Source organism: Megalopta genalis, chromosome 11, assembly GCF_051020955.1.
Source record: "Megalopta genalis isolate 19385.01 chromosome 11, iyMegGena1_principal, whole genome shotgun sequence".
In the NCBI taxonomy this organism is placed as follows: Eukaryota; Metazoa; Arthropoda; class Insecta; order Hymenoptera; family Halictidae; genus Megalopta; species Megalopta genalis.
The window spans coordinates 12,910,796-12,931,229 of record NC_135023.1 but is presented as its reverse complement, the minus strand read 5'-3'; the positions used below and the strand labels follow the sequence as shown (position 1 = coordinate 12,931,229).

At 40.9% G+C, this 20,434-nt stretch overlaps 1 protein-coding gene across 1 annotated transcript in view; it reads left to right on the top strand.

Moving 5' to 3' along the window:
- The first annotated feature begins 13,167 nt into the window (after positions 1 to 13,167).
- The window catches only part of dpr1 (defective proboscis extension response 1), a 637,236-nt gene continuing 629,969 nt past the window's right edge, over positions 13,168 to 20,434 (top strand). Inside the window, exon 1 of the mRNA XM_033480167.2 lies at positions 13,168 to 14,273. Within this exon, the coding sequence (XP_033336058.1) occupies positions 14,198 to 14,273 (76 nt within the window). The 5' untranslated portion in view covers positions 13,168 to 14,197. The remainder of the gene's footprint in view (positions 14,274 to 20,434) is intronic.

Genomic DNA, 20,434 nt, shown 5'->3' with positions numbered 1-20,434 from the left:
CGAAAACGAAAATCTCGTGCCAAGAAAAACTGTCTCAGTCATCGAGCCATTATTACATACTACAAAGGTTAAGGAAGATGTACTAAGGGTAATGGCCCGTTTACATCGCTGGAACGAGGCGCCGCAGAAAATCGATATCATTCACACCGAGGCTGTGGGAAACTATGGGATGGACCTGAAACCGCGATTTCTTAGCTGCTGGCGAAACGATCGCGCCCGGCGATAGAATGCATGCAAATTTACGACAAACCGGGGAAGATAAACGTTTCAGCTAACTTGATTAGTGTATTCTAATAACTGCGCTGCGAATCTCGTGGATTCGTAAAATCCGGAAACGGTATAAGTCGCAGTAAAATGAGGTGTTCCGTGAAACCACGATATAGTTTCCATTGTTTAAATCAACAATCACAAAGAGGATTTATGGTATTTTAAAGAAACTCGCAAGTTAATGACAACTAATGATTATATCGAAAATATAAAAATATTAAATCTACATTTATTAAAAACTAGATATTAATGATAATTTCTTAAATATTAAATATTTGTAGTCACCGATTTTCATATTAAATCTACATTTATTAAATACTAGATATTAATGCTAAGTTCTTAAATATTAAATATTTGTAGTCACCGATTTTCATTGAAATTCTGTCGCTAAAAAATTGGTCAAATAGTCGTTCTATAGAACTTTGTATGTATTTGCTCGATAAGTAATAAACTTGGATTTCAGGGCGATAGAAATATGAACGCAGACTATACCGGACAAGCGAAAAATGTCAATATTAACTTTCGGCTCGTGGAAAGGCAGTTCCTCGAGACCCACGATTTTCAATTTTTCATCTGAAGCAATATATCATGTCGATGGAGAATGCTCGTAAATTTTATACATAGACGTTTAAATATGATAATTTAATTAATCGATGTATCGATACGCGAAGAAACTTCGTAATCCTTGTGCAAAATAAAAGTTTGGTGCATCGATTGCAATAAACAGGAAATGCATTCCTGCCTGTTGCAAATAATATGTAGTTAAATTGTTGAATTCTTCTAACAGTAACATTGTTCTGTGTTTCGACTACCAATTTTTGTTATAAATGCATAAAATTCGCGGTCTGCTGATTGAACAACACTTAACAAATTTAATTATATTTCCCGAGCAGACTGAACGGAGAAATGAAACGTTATTTCTGTCAACTTATTTTACATTTCCTCTTCATTGTCAATCATGTTATTCACAATCAAGCAAACGAAGAGCGAATGTGTATTACACAATGCAGTTGAATACCGTGTTATCCAACTCGGTACGAAAAGTTATGAATAATTCCAAAGTCTTCTCTCGCAAAACATTTATTCGTAGGCATTTCGTATTTTCTGCATTTTCAGGCAATATTTTCGGAAACACATTTCAATTTTAACAAACTCATAAATTTCGGAAAATTTGCGTATCGTTAAAAATATTGCAAATTTTAATCGATTTCGTTTGCTTGATGATGATAATCCAATAACGACGCCGTTCGGAATCTTCTTAAAATTTGTATTACCCCTTTGCACTCGAAGCCATTTGAACTGTAAATCTAAAATGATTTTTCTAACCTACGCTGTCTCTATTTTATATGACACAGCGCATTTTATGCGCGTGAAATTGAGTCCTTGTGACGTATGCAACAGTTTATACTTTTAACAATTTTTCAAATCTAAATTTTCTCGATATAAGAATTACTTTGGAGTGTGATATAAACATTTTTCAGTGATGCCTCGGGGTCACCACTCGAGCGGCAAAGGGTTGAAAATGTCACGTTAACCCGTGCAGTCAACTAGTTCAAAGAACAAGGCGCGACGTCGTTTTCTCACGGCACAGGTGTATGAAACTTTCGCTCGATTGTTCCTCCAAGATCCTCTAATTCCGATGCGCGTTTTCCACGCCGTCCTCGTTGCTTAAGCCCAATTGCCTTGCCGGCAATCGTTTGCGAGCACTTTCTTGTCAATGGACCGAAGAAAATCACCGGAAGAGAGAAAAGGCGACAAACCGGTTGGTAACCCCTTCACAGCAGCGACTGCATGGACAATTGTTTCCGTGGTTATCAGCTTCTTCGAGGACAGCCGAGATTCAACCAATTAAATCCGTCTCGTCGCGGCAACGAATCTCGAACGATTGAGTTTCATCAATTTGAGTGGAGCAATTAAATGTTCCCCATTTTTTGGTGAAACGAAATACGAACAGAAATATTCGTTATCGTCTTGCGTCATAGAAATGCGAATTAAACGATCAATATCCTGAGAACACGCATCTGTGTGGGTCAATTTCACCTTCTCGATATTCTGCTTTTTTCTCGTATCCACATATTCGTATACAATATTTTTCATTTTCAATAAATTTACAATATTCTCTGTTCCCCTTATATTTGCAATATGTTCCTATTTCCCTTGCACGATATAAAATGTACAAATAAATTCCGACAGACGTGCAAAAAAAGGCGAAAGCAATAAATTTTCTGTAAAAAACAGCGAATTAAGAACCTATTTTTCAATCAGTGAATTGCATTCTTTTTCCTCGATCAACGAAGAAGCGCAGTTTTTTGCCTGTATTTTCCAGTACATCGTACAAGAATACATATTTTCATATTTAAACGTGCACCTGCTTTTAAAGAAAAGTGTTCTCAATGGAAAATTATGAATTTTAAAAAAAGTGGGTCTCGCATTGGACTCTCTTTATCCCGAGTAATTCGTGGATCCACATCACATCGATTCACACTATCGATCCAAATCTTCGTGCAGAAAATCTTCGTTGCTTTCCAACTTGGCCGGACGTTAACGCGGGGGTTAAGGTCAGGCAAAGGGTATCTCGTAGCGAGTATATCTCGCAGGAGCCAGGGTAATCGCAGTAAAAATTCAGGGGACATTATGAAGCATCGTTACAGGATTAATCGCGAACTCTCGGGAGCACGACAATCTGGCATTAATGCAGGGGCTTCCGCGCGGAGCCCCCGGCGCCATTACGTTGAATAAGTGATCAAGGGCTTGCCTAAATCTCCGACATGAAAATTGCATTCCATCTAAAACCGTCGTCAGAAATCTCTATTGACCGAAGTTCGCGTACGCCGCCGCCGCCGCCGCGAGATGCGCCGTTCCAGCTGGGATCCCGTTTCTCGATCGGGATCCCGCGGATGTCACCGAAACCAGATTTCTGTTGCTCTCGTTAGTCGTATCGCGGCCTCGGCTAGGTCGTCTAGACAAACCGTGAGGGCAGAAGCGACGCACGGTAACGAAGACCGCGAAAGGCCGGGCGAGGCTAGCTACGTATTGCCTGGCCGTGTTGGCGTGTAACACGTACAACATTCTGCTCCAGATCCGTTCGATCAATCCGATGTGAAAGGTGTTTCCAAGCACCGGCTGGTACCTATCCTTTTACGTTGATTCGCAAAAGCCGGGCCAACGTGTACGCGAGAGCTGCTAAAGCCGCCTAGGAAACCGGCGGCCACGGAGTGATAACGCGTCCGAAAAGAAAGCGGTCATTCCATTCCAACGGACACCGGCGTTATTGCATCGTTACCCTGACTTTCGCTAGTTAGCGAAAATGAAGCTGCCGAATTCGGCCGGGTTCAAACAGCGTAACGCATCCCACTTGCGAGACTGCATCATTCTCGGCGCCGAAGCCTGACTTAATCCTTTGCACCGTGTCAACGTGGTGGACTCGCGATGAAGATTTCGTTAGCGATCGACCTCGGATCTTCGTGCAAAATGAATGCTTGTTGCATCGATTGTAAGGGACAGCTAACAGATACAGTAATTTCTCCGGAATTCGCGCTCAGATTGCGCATAAAAATGGATAATTTGGGAGAGGAGATACGATTGTTCGAGCCACGCGGCTCGTTTTTATAGTTGCCGATTGTCGAGAACTATAAAAACTAGACGCAAGGATCGGATAACCGCATCTTCTCTTCCCAAATTGTTCACTTAGGGAGAAATTACTGTATGCATTTTATTTTTATTTTGATTATTTCAATTAGTTAAGAATATTACATCGATGCTGCTCCATTATTTTCATTTTCCCACTGTTTTGAATTACCGTCGCTCGTTTTTGCCATAAACGCATGAAATTCGCAGTCCAGTTATTAACCCTTTGCACTCGAAATCATTTTAACGGTAAATCTAAAATAATTTTTCTGACTTGCGGTATTTCCATTTTATATGACAAAGTGCATTTTATGCATATGAAATTGAGTCTTGCGATGATTTGTGATGACAGTTACACTTTCAACAATTTTTTAAATTTAAACTTCGTTAATATACAAATTATTTTGGAACGTGAACTAACAATCTCTCAATGGTGCTTCAGAGTCACCACTCGAGTGCAAAGGGTTAAGATCTACGAATAAAAGTAGATCGAGCATTCAAGAAACGAAGATTGTCACGTTCCATCAGGAGAATTGTGCACTATAACAAGCCAGACTACTGATAAAGATTTCATACAGAGTTCACTAAATATTAACGTTATACATTTCTGCTAAATCGAAATAAAATTTCATGCTTCCGTCATTAAAATCTAGAAATAAATGTGGATCCAGACATTCGAGAATTAATAATCATCCCGTTATATCAGGAGAATTATTTAACTCCTGCACTATAACAAGCCAGACTACTGATAAAGATTTCATCCACAGTTCATTAGATATTAACGTTATACATTTCTGCTGAATCAAAATAAAATTTGATGCTTCCATTATTAAAATCTAGAAATAAATGTGGATCCAGACATGTAGATCAACGTCTGGTTTCATTCATGTTTTATAGCTTTCATTATATAAAAGCAAAATTTCGCTTTACTGGCCAATTAATTCCTTCGATGTACATACGATCAACAATTGAAACTCTGCAACTTCTGTCAACGATTGTAATCTGGGCCTGTTTCGTTTCAATGTTTTTCTAATTGTACTTTATCATATAACTAGACTGCGGATTTTATGCATTTACGGATTTTATTTCTTATAACTAGATAAAATACCGAAATATAAACGCATAAAAAAGTAGAAGCTCAAAATAATAACTATCTTCTCTTCAATGTATTAAAACGATTCGAAGTAGAAATATATTTTTATTTAGTTTCTGTCTCCTACAATTAAGCTAGAAAATACTCGTTTTCTCTAATTGAGCTTATTTTGATTCACATGCTAATTGAGCTTATTTTGATTCACAGATATAACAAACAGCTCGCAGCTATCCAACCAAATGTCAATCAGCCATCCACAATTCTGCATTCCAAAAACATGTCCCCCCCTACCCCGCGACATAAATTACGAAGCTCCCTTAATTGTTTCGTAATTAATCTCGATCGACTCGCGGAGGGGGGATGGCCGTCGAAGACGACGTTTTTGTTGCGTACTCGAAACACATTTTTCGCGGTTTACCGCGCGTTTGCTCATTTCTTCGGAACGGCTGTAAATCACCGCGGTGTAATATTTACGATCGGCGGAGAGCCTACAATTGATACGTAGCTCCAGGTAGAAATGATATTTCTTGCAGCGGGGACCTGTTCCCGGCCGTAATTGTTTGCGGCCGGTCCCGCGAGTTATTGAACCCTCGCAAGAGTCGGCTGGTGTTGCCAAACTGCAACACATTGACAGCGAGGCGTAATCTGTTCCTGTTTACAGAAATTTATCGGCGCGAAATTCGGTGCCAACTATGCAGCTACGCGCGTAGGCTCTCCCTATGGCCGAGGCGTGGCCTGTGTTACCGTCCGCGACCCGACCCGATGCAACGCGATGCAACGCGACGCGGCGCGCAGCGCGCGTTATTAAAACACGGCCAATTTCATAGAGCCGAACAACAGCGCGAAAACATGCCGGCGTAGCCTTTTAAAGTTGCGCTCGTTCCGTATGAATAGTAAACGAGCATTGAACATTTTCGCGATACCAATTGAAAGCGCCAGTTTTCAATGCGCCATTCAAACCCGTAATCGCGCCTACAAAAAATGCTTCCGCCGTGGACACTGCAGTTGCGCCTGTACTTTCATTTTTTATTTAACACGTGCACTGCCGGCGTCGACCACATTCGCCCCGGTTCCAATTATTTCCTCGAACTTGAACGGCGATTTTTCCATGCCGGATCGTGCGCACCTTGGCTTGCAGTCGACGAAATGCAACGGCATTTGAAAGAATGACCGTCAGTCGTCAGATTTTTATGCGAAGTAAACATTCTTTGCAACGATTGCTAGATGGATAAACCAAATACGAAGTTCTTCTCTTTCAATGAGAATTATACTGGAATATATTTATTCTCAATTATGCTTTATTTTTAAGTGATCAAGGAATAATCGGAAGTTTTTTAAATGTTTTCATTTTCTCGCTCGGTGTTTGTCGCGAATCCGCAGTTTTGCAGGTGTTATAAATTTTGACTCGTCGATCTTTATTTGTTAATTGAACTGCGTCGCTTCTGTTTAAACTTTATCCGAGTTAGCAATCGACGTGTCAACTATTTCTATTGAAATCGGATATATTGAATGTTTTATACAGAGCAAAAATGGGTACAGCAGTAAGTCTTTGTGAACATTTTTATAAAATGTATGTAAATATTCATATAATTACGAAAGTTATTAAAACTTTAGACGAACCATTCAACTTTGAAGCTGTTTCAGTCGAATTTACATTCTTAGAAGCTTGTGAACATAATAGCTCGCTGAAGGGTGCATACTTCTACTTGATCTTTTAGCTGAAGATATAGAATGTTGCTCTGTTAGAATTATTGCAAGAATTAGAAGAATTACTTGATGAGCAATTGCTCGACTGAGAATCGTTTCATGAAGAATTAATTGCTGAAAAATTACTTGTGCTGACGAATTATTTGATGAAGAATTACTTGCTGAAGAATTACTTGAATTACTTGCTGAAAAATGATGTAATGAAGAATTACTTGAATTACTTGCTGAAGAATTATTTCATAAAAAATTACTTGCTGAAGAATTATTTGACGAAGAATTTTTTACTGAAGAATTACTTGCTGAAGAATTATTTGACGAAGAATTTTTTACTGAAGAATTACTTGCTGAAGAATTATTTGCTGAAGAATTACTTGAATCACTTGCTGAAGAATTATTTTATGAAAAATTACTTACTGAAAGATTACTTGCTGAAGAATTATTTGATGAAGAATTACTTGCTGAAGAATTACTTGCTGAAGAATTACTTGCTGAAGAATTACTTGAATTACTTGCTGAAAAATTATTTAATGAAGAATTACTTGCTGAAGAATTATTTCATAAAAAATTACTTGCTGAAGAATTATTTAACGAAGAATTTTTTACTGAAGAATTACTTGAATTACTTGCTGAAGAATTATTTGCTGAAGAATTGCTTGAATTACTTGTTGAAGAATCATTTGACGAAGAACTACTTGCTAAAGAATTTTTTTTATTTGATGAAGAATTACTTGCTGAAGAATTCCTTGATGAGGAATTACTTCGTGAAGAACTGCTGGATGAAGAATTGTTTCAACAACGTACCGATCAAGACCGACATAGCCGTACGACAACTACAAGCACAATGAAAGGTCATAAGGGAACCGATTTCACGTGAACGATAATACGCTCGCCGGTTTTGATCCAACGTCACATACAGTACCTAGCACATAATACTATACTACTTGTCCGGCACATCACAGACGCACAAAAGGCGGCCAGCACTATTCTGATTTCTGAATTCATAGAACGCCGTGATGACAGGTATTCTACTAATCGGAAGTCGGAATGTGTCCGGGCAGCTTCGATGTATACGCGGTGGCACATTATGCACCCAGTTGCTTTCAACGCCCTGTTCCACAGGACAGTTTTGGCTTGTCTCGGGCAAAACGTCACTGAAAATATTGATCACACGTGTATAGACAATGATATTGTAGAACGAATAATAGTGATTGTCACTTTGATCGGCGTGTTGCAGCCGACAAATCGTTATGGATCGGGCCAGTGATTATGGTTATTACTCGACTGTGAATCGCATTGTATCATTGGCCAATAAGAACATTTTAACAACATTCCTGTACGAATATTAATTTATAGCAAGTTTCATCGTCGTTTTCTGTAATTTTAATTAATTAAAAACTTAATAAATACTATATATCAATAACTTAATTTGTAAAGATTGCAAAATATGTTAGTCGCTGTGGCGATCAAAAAAGAAGTTTTTTTATCAATTAGACAGAAGTTTAGACTGCAGTCTATTTATACATCTATTTATTTATTTTACACATGATTTATATATCCAACGTGGACGATGGTTTCGCTAACTACGAAAAAGATGCAGCAACGTAGAAAATATTATCTAAGACAAAACTGAAGATTAGTTATTTTCTATAAGGTGTAAAAACGATCGTCAACCACTATCATGAATAAATCGAACATCGTCTGCCAGAGTGTTCCATTATCACCATAGAAGTTTGATCATCCGAATTCAAAATTGACGATTAATTTTTCGACAAATCATTCGTGCAACAGTAAAAGATAATAGGTCGAGGTTCGATCGAGGTCCTTCTACAGTTCCGTCGTTGTTACTTGGAGTAATTCCAAATCTAAATAATAAAGCTCGAGGAAGGTACAGTTCGATTAATCGAGGTTCTATTGTGTTCGTTTGTCGCGGAAGTGATCGCGAAAAATTGACTCGATCTAGCAAAGTGACCATCCCCCCTGCCCCCCGTTATCTGGAGCAGTTGAAAGTTCAAGGAGCCGGCATCTAGAACAGGAAACGGCGGATCCGCGGATAAATTTGTAGAGTTCTTCCACGGAAGTTCAGACATTTAAAATAGGATAGAGAATCTCCGCGTGGCTTTTTTAAACAGAGCCCCGCTCATAATTCAGGGATGAAACCTGGCTTGCATACCGTACGATAATACGGCGGCGGGGCCGTTTTCCTCCTTCAAAATCCTATGGTTGAGAAGGGGAACGTGAAGATTAGTGCGCGTCTTGTGCTGTTCTTAAATGCAACGTGCCGCGGATGGCCGGTTGGATTTAACGCTGAAAGCCGCAATAACGAAAGCTTTATACAGTCTGAACATCCACGGCGAACGCCGGCAGATTATTTATGTGGGATCCGTGCGAAATGCCCGCGGATTCCATAATTTCTTCGTAGACATAATTTCTTCCATACTTACGGGGGGTGCCGAGCCTACGGGGGCGTAATTTTCTGACTCGCCGCTCTCGTTAATTGCAGCGCGCATTATGCCCGACCCCGTTCGGCTCGTATTATCGCGCAGCCATACTATCAATTGTTAATTAAACTGCCGAACATACGTCTCGCCAAGCGTTCCGATATTGCGTAGCCGTTACGCGCAGAAAGATGCAAATACAGCTGCAACCGTGGACCGCGCGGTCTGTGTTCCGCAAATTGCGCTTTCGCCAATGTACGTTTCTTGCGTTAATTTCGTAACCAATCAATAGTTCTTTATTCGCGATATCGTGTTATTCGTGCTGCTCTTGGCCCGGCATTACGTAATAAGCAAATCGAATTTGATTTCGCGCGTGCACAGCGAAATCGACGATCGTGAAATAATTTTCATTTACATTGTAGAATAAGGAATTAAACGACGAGCAGCCTCTGGCGAATTCTACTTGTTAATACGTTACATTTAATATACTATAGGATCGAAAATAATGTATCGGTCGAGAGAAGAACTATTTGCATGTTCTAACGGGAATAAAATTACCGTGAACGAGATGTTCTTTTAGATGTTCGCTTTTGAAAATGTAGCAGTTACACGTACACACATGCATACATACATACACGCACACGTTTCTGTACATAATACGTAAAAATGGTACATAGCGAACGTATTATAATAAACGTATTACCCAAGGCCAGTTTAATAGCACGCCCGTCCGACGAACATTCAAAGTTCATTTCCACGGAAATGGTGCTTTGTACTTAATGAAAAGTACCTTTTATCACTTTAATAATCCTCGTTAGTTTTGGAAATGTTAAAAACGTAATAACTTCTTCTGAACTTTTTCAGGCCGCGGGATAATCGCCACTCTTTTACCGGTGGTGTGGCTCGTAATGCAGAATTATACATTATATGAAACAAATAGTCCCGACACATATTTCCTAATGAATGGAATTTGTAACGAACGCTGTCGAGAGAACGCTGTCAACTGTTTTACTTCAAATGTAGGATAAAGGTGTACGAAGCTCCATTGGGAGGAGCAGAAACGGCCTTCACTCTCCGCAAATCTAATTCAAGAAAGAATTATTGCTGGTATGTTATGGGTCCCTCGGTGCCGAACAACTTTTATGTGCGAAGTTTCCTCGTATCTCGAAAAATGACGGTGATAGTTCGTAATCAACATTACGGTCCCAATCGTCTCGTAAAATTTCACTTCGCATTCGCGAATCTTGTTGCCCACGGAATCGTCGTTCCGTCGATTTCGCTGTCAACAAAATTATTTCGATCACAAGCATCTATCCGCGATTATACAATTCGCAGTAATCGCGGGTCTTCCTCTCGTTCGATTGTCGTTCCCTCCATTTAATTATCATCCATCGAGCATTCATTGGTCGACCAATGATTTAACGATGTAATTGCAGACCGGCGCGACACGTTGTCGTTCGTCCAATAACACGTCCCTCCGTCTGCTGTTAGTTAGAAACGACCGGCGTAGAAACGTGTGTCTCTTTCCAAGTGCAAGAACTCCCGCGAAGAAAGAGGAAGTACTTAGGAGCGGTGCCGCTAACGCGGTTTGAAATTTTTATAGAACTGGAAATGTTACGGGCACACGGGAGAATCCGGTAACTGGCGTCTGTGCTATCGCCAGAATTGTCAATAGTTGCGAGGGTCATTAGGGGAACTATAAATTGAGAAGGAAATCCTTTTCGACGCGATTCATTCATCGTCGATCGCACACATTACCGATTCTCTTGAAATGATTAAATATATTTTTGCGATTAGCTTTCGCGCTTGTTTGACTAAGTCGACCCGTAAGCAAAACTATTTACCGCACGAATCAATGAAAACTAGAACTGGCACTGTAAGTAAACGATTGATATGTCACTTTGCTTAACCCGAAATTTATGCACTTATGGCAAAAATGGATGTTATTTCCCGATCGTTACAATTATGAACATTAGGCTCGCGGAACCCTTCAAAATGACGGGTTAATGATTTTTTTTTATTTTTTTTACTCAAATTGTAAAGATATTAGGTTATGTCAAGGTTACTTCTTCCCTTTTTCTGATACGCGAAATAAAAATAAGATCAAAAAATGAAATAAAATAAATGAACGTCCCAATTAAACTGTAACAGCTTTTCTCTTACAGCCAATTAACATAACCAGTTAAAGTCATTCCTGGCGTGGTGCGAAAGAAACTTATGGGACAGCCTAATATACACTTACGAGTTATTAATTCAATCCATGTGTTACTTAATGCATGTTGTTACAATAATACTCTTTAACGAAATGAGAATATATGTCTCGTCGTTACTTTTATAAATTAATATGAAAGAGCTGCTCTTAGAGCTTCGTAAATCTAGCGTTTAAAAGAGGAGATACATTTGTATCTAATTTATGTTCCCCACGGCTAATCCTTTGCGGTCGTATGACTGCTCTCAGCCACCACAGCGAAGAACCATACTGATCTTATATTGTATTATTAGGTGTATGCATTGAAAATTACGTATTTTTAAGGGAAAAAAATTGTTTCTTTATTCAAGAATTTTTGATTTATTTTATTCACACAAGATTTGTTCTCGCAATTTGCGGATTCGATGTCGGAAAAACTGCTCGTCTTTCGAAGCGATCCACAAATCGATCCAATTTTTTGTACTTTCGAAAGAAGCGAAGCGTGTGCCGGCCAAATCGTTTTACATGTGTCGGAACAAATAGAAATCAGAAAATAGAAAAATTATGGACGGAAGACGCTAAACTTTTTCTTTCTGCGACACATGTTTCCGAAAACCGGAGCTTTATACTGAAGACTGCTTTGCAAGATACCATACCATGGAGAACTATAAAATATAATTTTTGCATAAAATTAAAACATGTTATTGTGCTACATATATCTAAAGTTTAAAAAGGAATTAATTTTCATATTGTTGTGTTACATATACCTAAAGTTTAAAAAGGAATTCAATTTAGTAAGGAATTAATTTTCATACTATTGCGTTACATATATCTAAAGTTTAAGAAGGAATGAATTAATAAGGAATTAATTTTCATATTATTGTGTTACATATACCTAAAGTTTAAAAAGGAATTCATTTAGTAAGGAATTAATTTTCATACTATTGCGTTACATATATCTAAAGTTTAAGAAGGAATGAATTAATAAGGAATTAATTTTCATATTATTGTGTTACATATACCTAAAGTTTAAAAAGGAATTAATTAATAAGGAATTAATTTAACAAGAAATTAATTTTCATATTATTGTGTTATATATATGTAAAGTTCAAAAAGGAATTAATTTTTATATTATTGCATTACATATATCTAAAGTTTAGAAAGGAATTAATTTAATAAGGGATCAATTTTCATAATATTGTATTACATATACCTAAGATATGAAAAGGGATCAATTAATAAGGAATTAACTTTTGCTTCATAATCTTACATATTACATATTACTCTTCGTCCAACAAAAATTAATTCCAGCACGACACCAACGTATAAACTGAATACCACCCCAATCGATCAACTTTAACAATTTTCCTCATGCATACAGATCCTTGGTCTACGTCGCCGTTCTCCGGTTCCTCGTTCTTTTAAAGACAGCGGATCTTAGCCGAAGGCGTCGCCGTGCGCCACGAGACAGGCAGCAAAGTGTGCATCCCCGGCTCGCGGGGATGTGTCTGTCCGTCGCGACAGGCGCCGAGTACACTCGGTAAACACACAGAGTCCCGATAGGGTTAACATAAACGTTTCCCGTCCCGTGCACTCGAACAAGAATTCCGGGGATTCTTGCCGAACCGAGGACTGCCTGTGACGATACCTTCAAAGATCGTATCGCGACGGAGGATTCTACAGCAGCTGACCCGACGACAAGGGTACCCGGCGCGTGCATTCCTGCACCGTTGCACCGCTGCACCGGACCAGTCGCCCCTCGAACGCGTGAAGTAGAAGTGGTCTGCGCGTAACCCGTCCGCGCCTGGTGCACGGCAACCGGGGCGCATGCGTGCACCAAGAACGGTCCCCCGCAGAATCACTTCGCGCCGCGACGCCAAGCGGCCACCCGCATCCGTGTATACGCGGCTGGTCCATGTGCGTTCGACGTCGTCGCGTGGGACGCCGACGACGACGAGGACGACGAAGACGCGTCAGTACAGTGCAGCCTCGCGCGTGTTCTCGGGCATCCGGCATTGGCTCCGGTCCAGTCAATCCTTGGGACGAGCCGATTTGATTCAGAGGACGCCGATAAATCGAGAAATAGCGTGCACACAGTGGTAACGCGTGTCGCGGTGCGCCGCTTGATTCGGGATCAATTGACCAGGATTTAGTGGAACGATGCGACAGCCGTGTGGCAACGGCGTGGTCGCGATGATCGCGGCCGACGATTCGCGCGAGATCGAGGAATTCACGGAGCGTGGTGATCGCCGCGGCTGCAACGGATTACGGTTCTATTTCGACGCGACGCAGCGGCCTGCTTGAGGAGAGCCTTCCGACGCTTCCGTCTATCGCTGCGCGCCGCGTTGATACCCGCGAGCACGGCTTAAGCCGTCCACGGATGCGTCCGGGACCGATCCGCGGGATTTCACGCGCGATTTATCCGGCTGGATCGTTCCTCTCCCCGCCGGGCCCCGCAGAGCTGGATCATCCGGTAATCCTGGAGAGTGCGACGACCGACGCCGCGGAGAACTCGAGTGGACCCGTCGCGACGGCCCGTGTCGCTGGCCTTTGAAACTAGCACGCGACCGACTGCGGGGTGCGATGATCGTCGGTTGAACCGGCCGCGAGAATGTTTTAGATGGTTTCCTCCCGGTGTGCCCGCGATCGGGATACGTGTTAACTGGAGCGAGTTGCGTAACACGGCGCACAGTGTGTAACTAGAGTAGCGTGTTAGGGGGTTTATCGGGCCGGCCGGAAGACCGATTTCAAAGCTGAATTAACCCGATCCGCCGACGGGTGTTCGTTCGGCTCTCGGCGGGGTGCGCGCCGCGCTGACCAGAAGCGGTCCGACCTGTGAAACGATCGACGGTGATACGACGTGTGAACCAAGTGTTAAAAATGTGGTGTCGTTGGCTCGCCGTTCTGATACTCGCTGCTTTTCTCCTGGTTATCGAAGGGATCGCGGTCAGCCAAGGTAAGTCGAGTCGCCTGCCAGGCATTCTGAAAAATTCGTCGGGCGTGCTCGCTCGCTCGCTCTCGAACGCGTTCAATTTTCCGCGCCCTTCTTCCCCCCTGTCCGAACGCGCCACCCTCATCCCCCGAGCGGCCCGATGAGAACCGACCTAGGTTCCTCGAGACGCATTCGCATGCATCGCCCACTTTTCGAGACGTTACGCCCGCCGCTTCTCGCTCGAGTATCCGCGGATTCAATCGAAATTGATCCTCGCCGGATCGAGCTGACCGCCGTCTCTGTGGACAAGCGGCAACCAATTTCGACGCCCTTGTATTAATACGCGGCCCCCGATCCGGTGACAACGGGTCGCGAAATTGAAGCCGAAATCGAGCTTGCACTCGTTAAACGGCCGGCTGTCCGTAAATGCGACGGATTTCGGTTTTGCGACACTGGCCACCCTTTGTCACGATTGTGTGCGAGATGTTGCGCACGGTGTGGTGCTGGGTGCGCGCTTTTCACACGGATTTCCTGGTTTTTCTGTCGCTGCTTGTTCGGGATCTTTTGATCATTTCCGCGTCTCCGATCTTTCGACGCTCCGCGGAAGGTTTGTCGGAGACGCTTTCTATATAAACGTGCTTTCGAGCGAAAGTAATATGGAATATTGATCTACAAAGCAGAGTAATTTCTCTCTAATTCGCGCACAGATTGCAAGCAAAAATGGAAAATTTGAGGAGAGGGGATACGATCATTCGAGTGTTTTTTTCGCCTCTTTTTCGAGTCTCGTTTTTATAATTGTTGACAATTGGTAATTATAGAAACGGGCCGGAAGGCTGGAATAATCGTGTCTCCTCTTCCCAAATTGTCCACTTTTCTGCGTAGTCTAAGTGCAAATTAGGGAGAAATTACTGTACATGTTTTCAATGTTTTAATTCTAGCGGATCGGAAGGGTGGTTTTAATATATCCCAAATGTAATTTAACACTAGATTTACACTAATTTTGTCACTTGATTGCCACTAATTTTTTAATTTACGATTATTCAGATTTCAAAGACACATTTACGAGTTATTTAATCATTATATGTGCTACTTGCGGCAAATATTACGACAACACTCGTCAGAAATCAGAATAAATGTCTTATTGTTGCTTTTACAAGCTGATATAAACCAGCTCTGCCTTTAGCGCTCCGTAAATTTAAAATAAAAATAAATCGGGGCATAAAGCAATGATAAATAACGCAATTTATAAACCGAATATACAATATCTTTTTAGAACATCGTTCCGCAATTAAAAAGGTATAAGTTCTGCACATTTCATAATCTAAGCAGGAACACTTAAAAAATGATCCAATTTATATCCAAAGGAATATTTTGTTATCCAACTTTTCTGTCCGTACCATCGAGTACCATTGAGTACCATGAGCGTGCAATTATTTCGCAGAAATGATTAATTAGAATCGCGCATCAAATTTCATATCTTTCAGCGAAATTGTTCAAATACTTATGGAGGCTGACGCATGTTCCTTTTCAATCTCTAATGAGCTGAAACGGACACAATTCCGAGCGTAGTTCACGTTAGAAGCGGAAAACAAAGAGTACCATGTAGAATGACAAGGAGACGAGTGCCTGAAAAATTCTTTCACAGACGGTTTCACGGAAACTGGCTGTAAAGAATGGATGACTATCCAGTTGCTCCTTAAAGAGTAACGTAAATTTTAGAAACACTGTTACCTTCTGTACAAAGACATCGCGCACTGACTTCATTTCCGTTGGTACAACGAATGTGAACGACTATTCGCTACGACTGTCTTCTTACGCGTATAAAAACTGTACCAATTAGAACGATCGAACTGTTTGTTGTCGATAATAGTTCGTTGTCGCATCATCGTGCGGATCATCGATATTAATCGCGTCGTTACAGTCGACGTTTCGTATTAAATATATTTCGTATTAAATATATTTCGTATTAAATATATTTCGTATTAAACATATTTCGCATTAAATATATTTCGTATAAATCGAATGCTCTAATAAAATACGATCAAAATGTCGATCAGAAAGCAACGAATGCCCTAAATATCGTGTCAAAATTTGAAATAATTATATTCGCGAAATTAATTCGACGTCCTTTAAGCGAAATTACGAGTTTCCACTGAATGGGCACGATCATTTTCAGCGGGTCTCAAGAAATTTTTCTTCGTCCTCGAAAGTGCTCGAAAGCGTCAAGGAGAAGTCTGGATACGTTCATACACTCCACGAAATCATTTGTTATTCAAATTTTAATTGTCGTCGCGAAGAATCCTCGCGGAGTTTGTTGGGAACGTCAACGTACCCCTAATTGTCGATTCGAACAGTTCCCGCGAACGTTGCAATGCTAATGACAGCATTCGGCAGCGTTAACTACTTTGACTTTCATGCTCACTGCTCCATTCAGATTCACTGTAGTAATAACTCCGCAACCATAACAGATAGCACAATTAATTTCAACACTTTAACAACTTCATGCGCAAGCATATAGGACATGCATTAGGACGCATCATTCACCTCCACGTCTCCATACTCCCGCATAATGCGGCTGCTCCCAGGCCCCAAGTGTCTCACTTCAGCAGTTTATGAAGCACTTTAGAAGCGAACGAACCGAGCTTAAGTTCCGAAACGAGAAATTTCTGCTTAGTATGTATTACATGTGCCGATGACTAATTCATTATTTCCTGGTGACATAATAGTGCAGTAAAGTGTTCCTAATTGACGCTCGGATTGTACATAAAAATTGATAATTTTCGAGGAGCAGATACGATTATTCGAGCCTCGCGGCTCGTTTTTATAGTTACCGATTGTCAATAACTATAAAAACGAGCCGCGAGACTCGAATAATCTTTAAGAACTTCTTTAATATCTCCTTTATTTTATCCTAATATCTCCTCTTCCCAAATTGTCCATTTTTGTGCCCAATCTGAGCGTCAATTAGGGAGACTTTACTGCACGTCAAATTCGAGGCCACAATTTTCCGTTCTTACATCACTTTTTTGTTCTTCGTGTCCAGTTTTCTTTGGAACATCGTCAGAAACTTATATGCTTTCGTTGTAGTGCGATAAATGTAGTTTAAAATGCGAATTTCGTGAATTTTTTGATGGGCGATTTTATCCTTTCGATTTCTCGAAATTGTACGAAGTAATTGCATGATTATTTCGAACTCGACATCTTCGCAAAAATCCATCATCTATTCATCAGACGCAAAGTATCAGAATTAAAGTACGTACTTGGTTATTTATCGTTACACATATTGAATAAAGTAGAGTAGAATGGAATTCGTGTTTATATAAAGAACAGAAAACTACGAAACGAATTGAAATTTTATAAAAATGTCTAGCCATCCGAACATTTAAATCTGATTCGGTTCGATCATCGTTAAAAATGATCGGCCATCAGAACGCGAGAACAGCAAGGTCTAACATGAATTTATATTTTACAAAAATGTTTGGCCATCGGAAGAAACGATTTAGCAAAGTGTATCATGAATTTATATCGTACGAAAGTGTACAGAGCACAGTAAAATATAATTCGTATTCATAGAAACAATCGAATAATGTAACATGCATTTGTACTTTATGGGAATGTTTAATCATCGGCTAAAGGGGACAGCAAAGTGTAATATTCGTTTATATTTTATGAAAATGTTTCAAGAACAACGGAACGCAATGAAAGAGTACAACAGAATACAGCAGATGAAAAGTTCGTATTTGGATAAAGAACAGAATAATATGAAACGAATTTATATTTCATAAAAGTGTTCTAAGAACAACGGAACGCGATGAAAGCGTATAAAATACAGCAGAATAGAGTTCGTAATTGCATAAAGAACGGAATAATAATAATGTAAAATATGGTAACATAAAACGAATTTGTATTTTATAAAAATGTTTGGTCTTGAGACAAAGGGACAAGGTATAATGTTTTGTGAAAATAATTGGCCATCGGAGGAAGAGAACAGCAAAGTATAATTTTCATTCATACATCAGGTCTACCGAAAGTTTTATCCGTTTAACACGTTCCGTGCCGAGCTTTTTTTACTCGAATCTTCACACTTTGATATTTTACTAAAACTTGATGTATTACGTGCAATTATTAATTCTCGTACGCATAACAACGTAACAAAAACTTATCAACGCCCATTCTTGCGGTGGAAATTGATTCTTCGGTTCTAAATTTCTTGTAAACAATTTGTTCAGTTCACTAAGTAAACATGCAAGCGTGTACCATCGATGGTACACGTGGCACGGAACGTGTTAAGAAATGAAAGGAAATAATAGATTTTTCATAAATTTAGTATTATTTAGCAATTCGTGAGTAATATTTTTCAAAAATATATGTCTCGAATGAACATGTGCATACCTATCGAAATTTGCAGTGACATTATCGGACAGAACTTTCCGGTAGACCTAATATTATCGAAATGATGAACTATCAGGAGAAAAGAAAGATAGATATTTAAGATATTTAAGCTTCGTGGAAATGTTTAAAGACAATCTGGAGCAACTCTCCTCGCCGTGAGAGCATACAGAGGCACGAGGGTTTGCCTAAACATCCCGAGCGTAGGCAGGCGTAATGAACTTATTAAGAAATAATGGATCGTCTATTAGCGCACTTAATACATGTTAGATAGACCGACGAAATTCGGTCACCTGTACGAGAAGCGTCCTGTGCGCCGTCGATGTCTTCCATCATCCGCATTAATATCGAATGTTCTGACGCATTAACACCAGGAAGAACGTGTTGCCGTGAATGATGGCTCCGAGGGAGGATGCGCGCAACGCGAGCGCAACCGGCTCGCCCAAAGTGTTTCGAAATTTAGCAGGCCTGCGACCCCTGCGCTCTGCTGTAGCGTTTTACGGTGTACGCGTGCTAATTGAATAATTAAAAGTCGCTGCGGTCGTACGTCCATTCGACGGAAAATGCGATCGCCGGGGCCACGGGGACGCGCCGTTGCCAAAGCAAATAATCACCGCCTCGTAATCGTGCAATCGCAGGAACACGGCTGATCAAGTGGCAAGAAACGAAATTTCATGGGGGACAGCTGGCCCACGTGTAAACGTCCGCGATCGTTCATAATAGAACGGAGCCCCATCGATTCCGTTCCTCCGTTACCGTCGCTCCACGATTCTCCCAGAACGAAGTCCAGATTTTCAAGCGAATTTAACAGAGCTGCGACATATTTTATTCTCCACCGGTCTATCAATATTTCATTACAGAGAAATAACTGTGCAATCGCAGAATACGCGGCACCGTTTTCATGACGAGCGCATTGCATACTTCGTCCGTTCGTACGAATATTTAATACGATTCCTATCGATTCACTAGGAAACTTTCGAACGTAATTATGCACAATAATAACTGTGCGATTTTAACAGGACGAATCTCGAATTTTAAAGCGAATCTGACAGAGCCGAGCATATGTTATTCCGTCGCTATAGCAATATTTAATTACCGATGAACATCTTTATGTAATCATAGAATATGTGCTTCGTTCTGATAATCAGCGTTGCTTCAATTGTTCATAGAAGCATTCATCGACTATGGAAATTAAAGATTACCGACGCTGGACAGTAGAACTCTAATGACGCTGTCTAATTACGATTCTTACGATAAGTACGAAATAACGTTGCGTCGAGCATCATCGTCAAATGCGCACGGCATTCGATTCAACGCAAGCTGAAAACGCGTTTTCATACGCGCCGTTCTCGAGCGATTTGAATCATGGCCGATAATTTGTCCCCGGCCCGTGAACGATTATTTATTTCCGTTGCGAATCGAATTCATTATTTTCGCAGCATTATGCAAAACGCGCCGCGCGGCAACTTCATCGCGCACGTCGCGCCGTTGGATTCTTGAAAACGCGGCGGCGTTCAGCCGAGTGCATTTTGCATTTTGATATTCCCCGCTGTTTGCGTAAACATAAAGGGTAAACAACGGCGCGCAACTGGCTCGGCAAATAATCAATTAATCGTCAACAGTCCGACGAGTGGAGCCGGCCCGACTCGTCGTAAAAAGTGCACGCTGGTTAACTGATCAGCGTTTATTTGAGAGACAACGGGCCCCCGCAGCGATCGTAAATGCACGGCGAAATAAAACAGTAACGAGCCGCGTAATCGAGGCCGCGAAGGGTTCGATTGACAATTGACAACGCC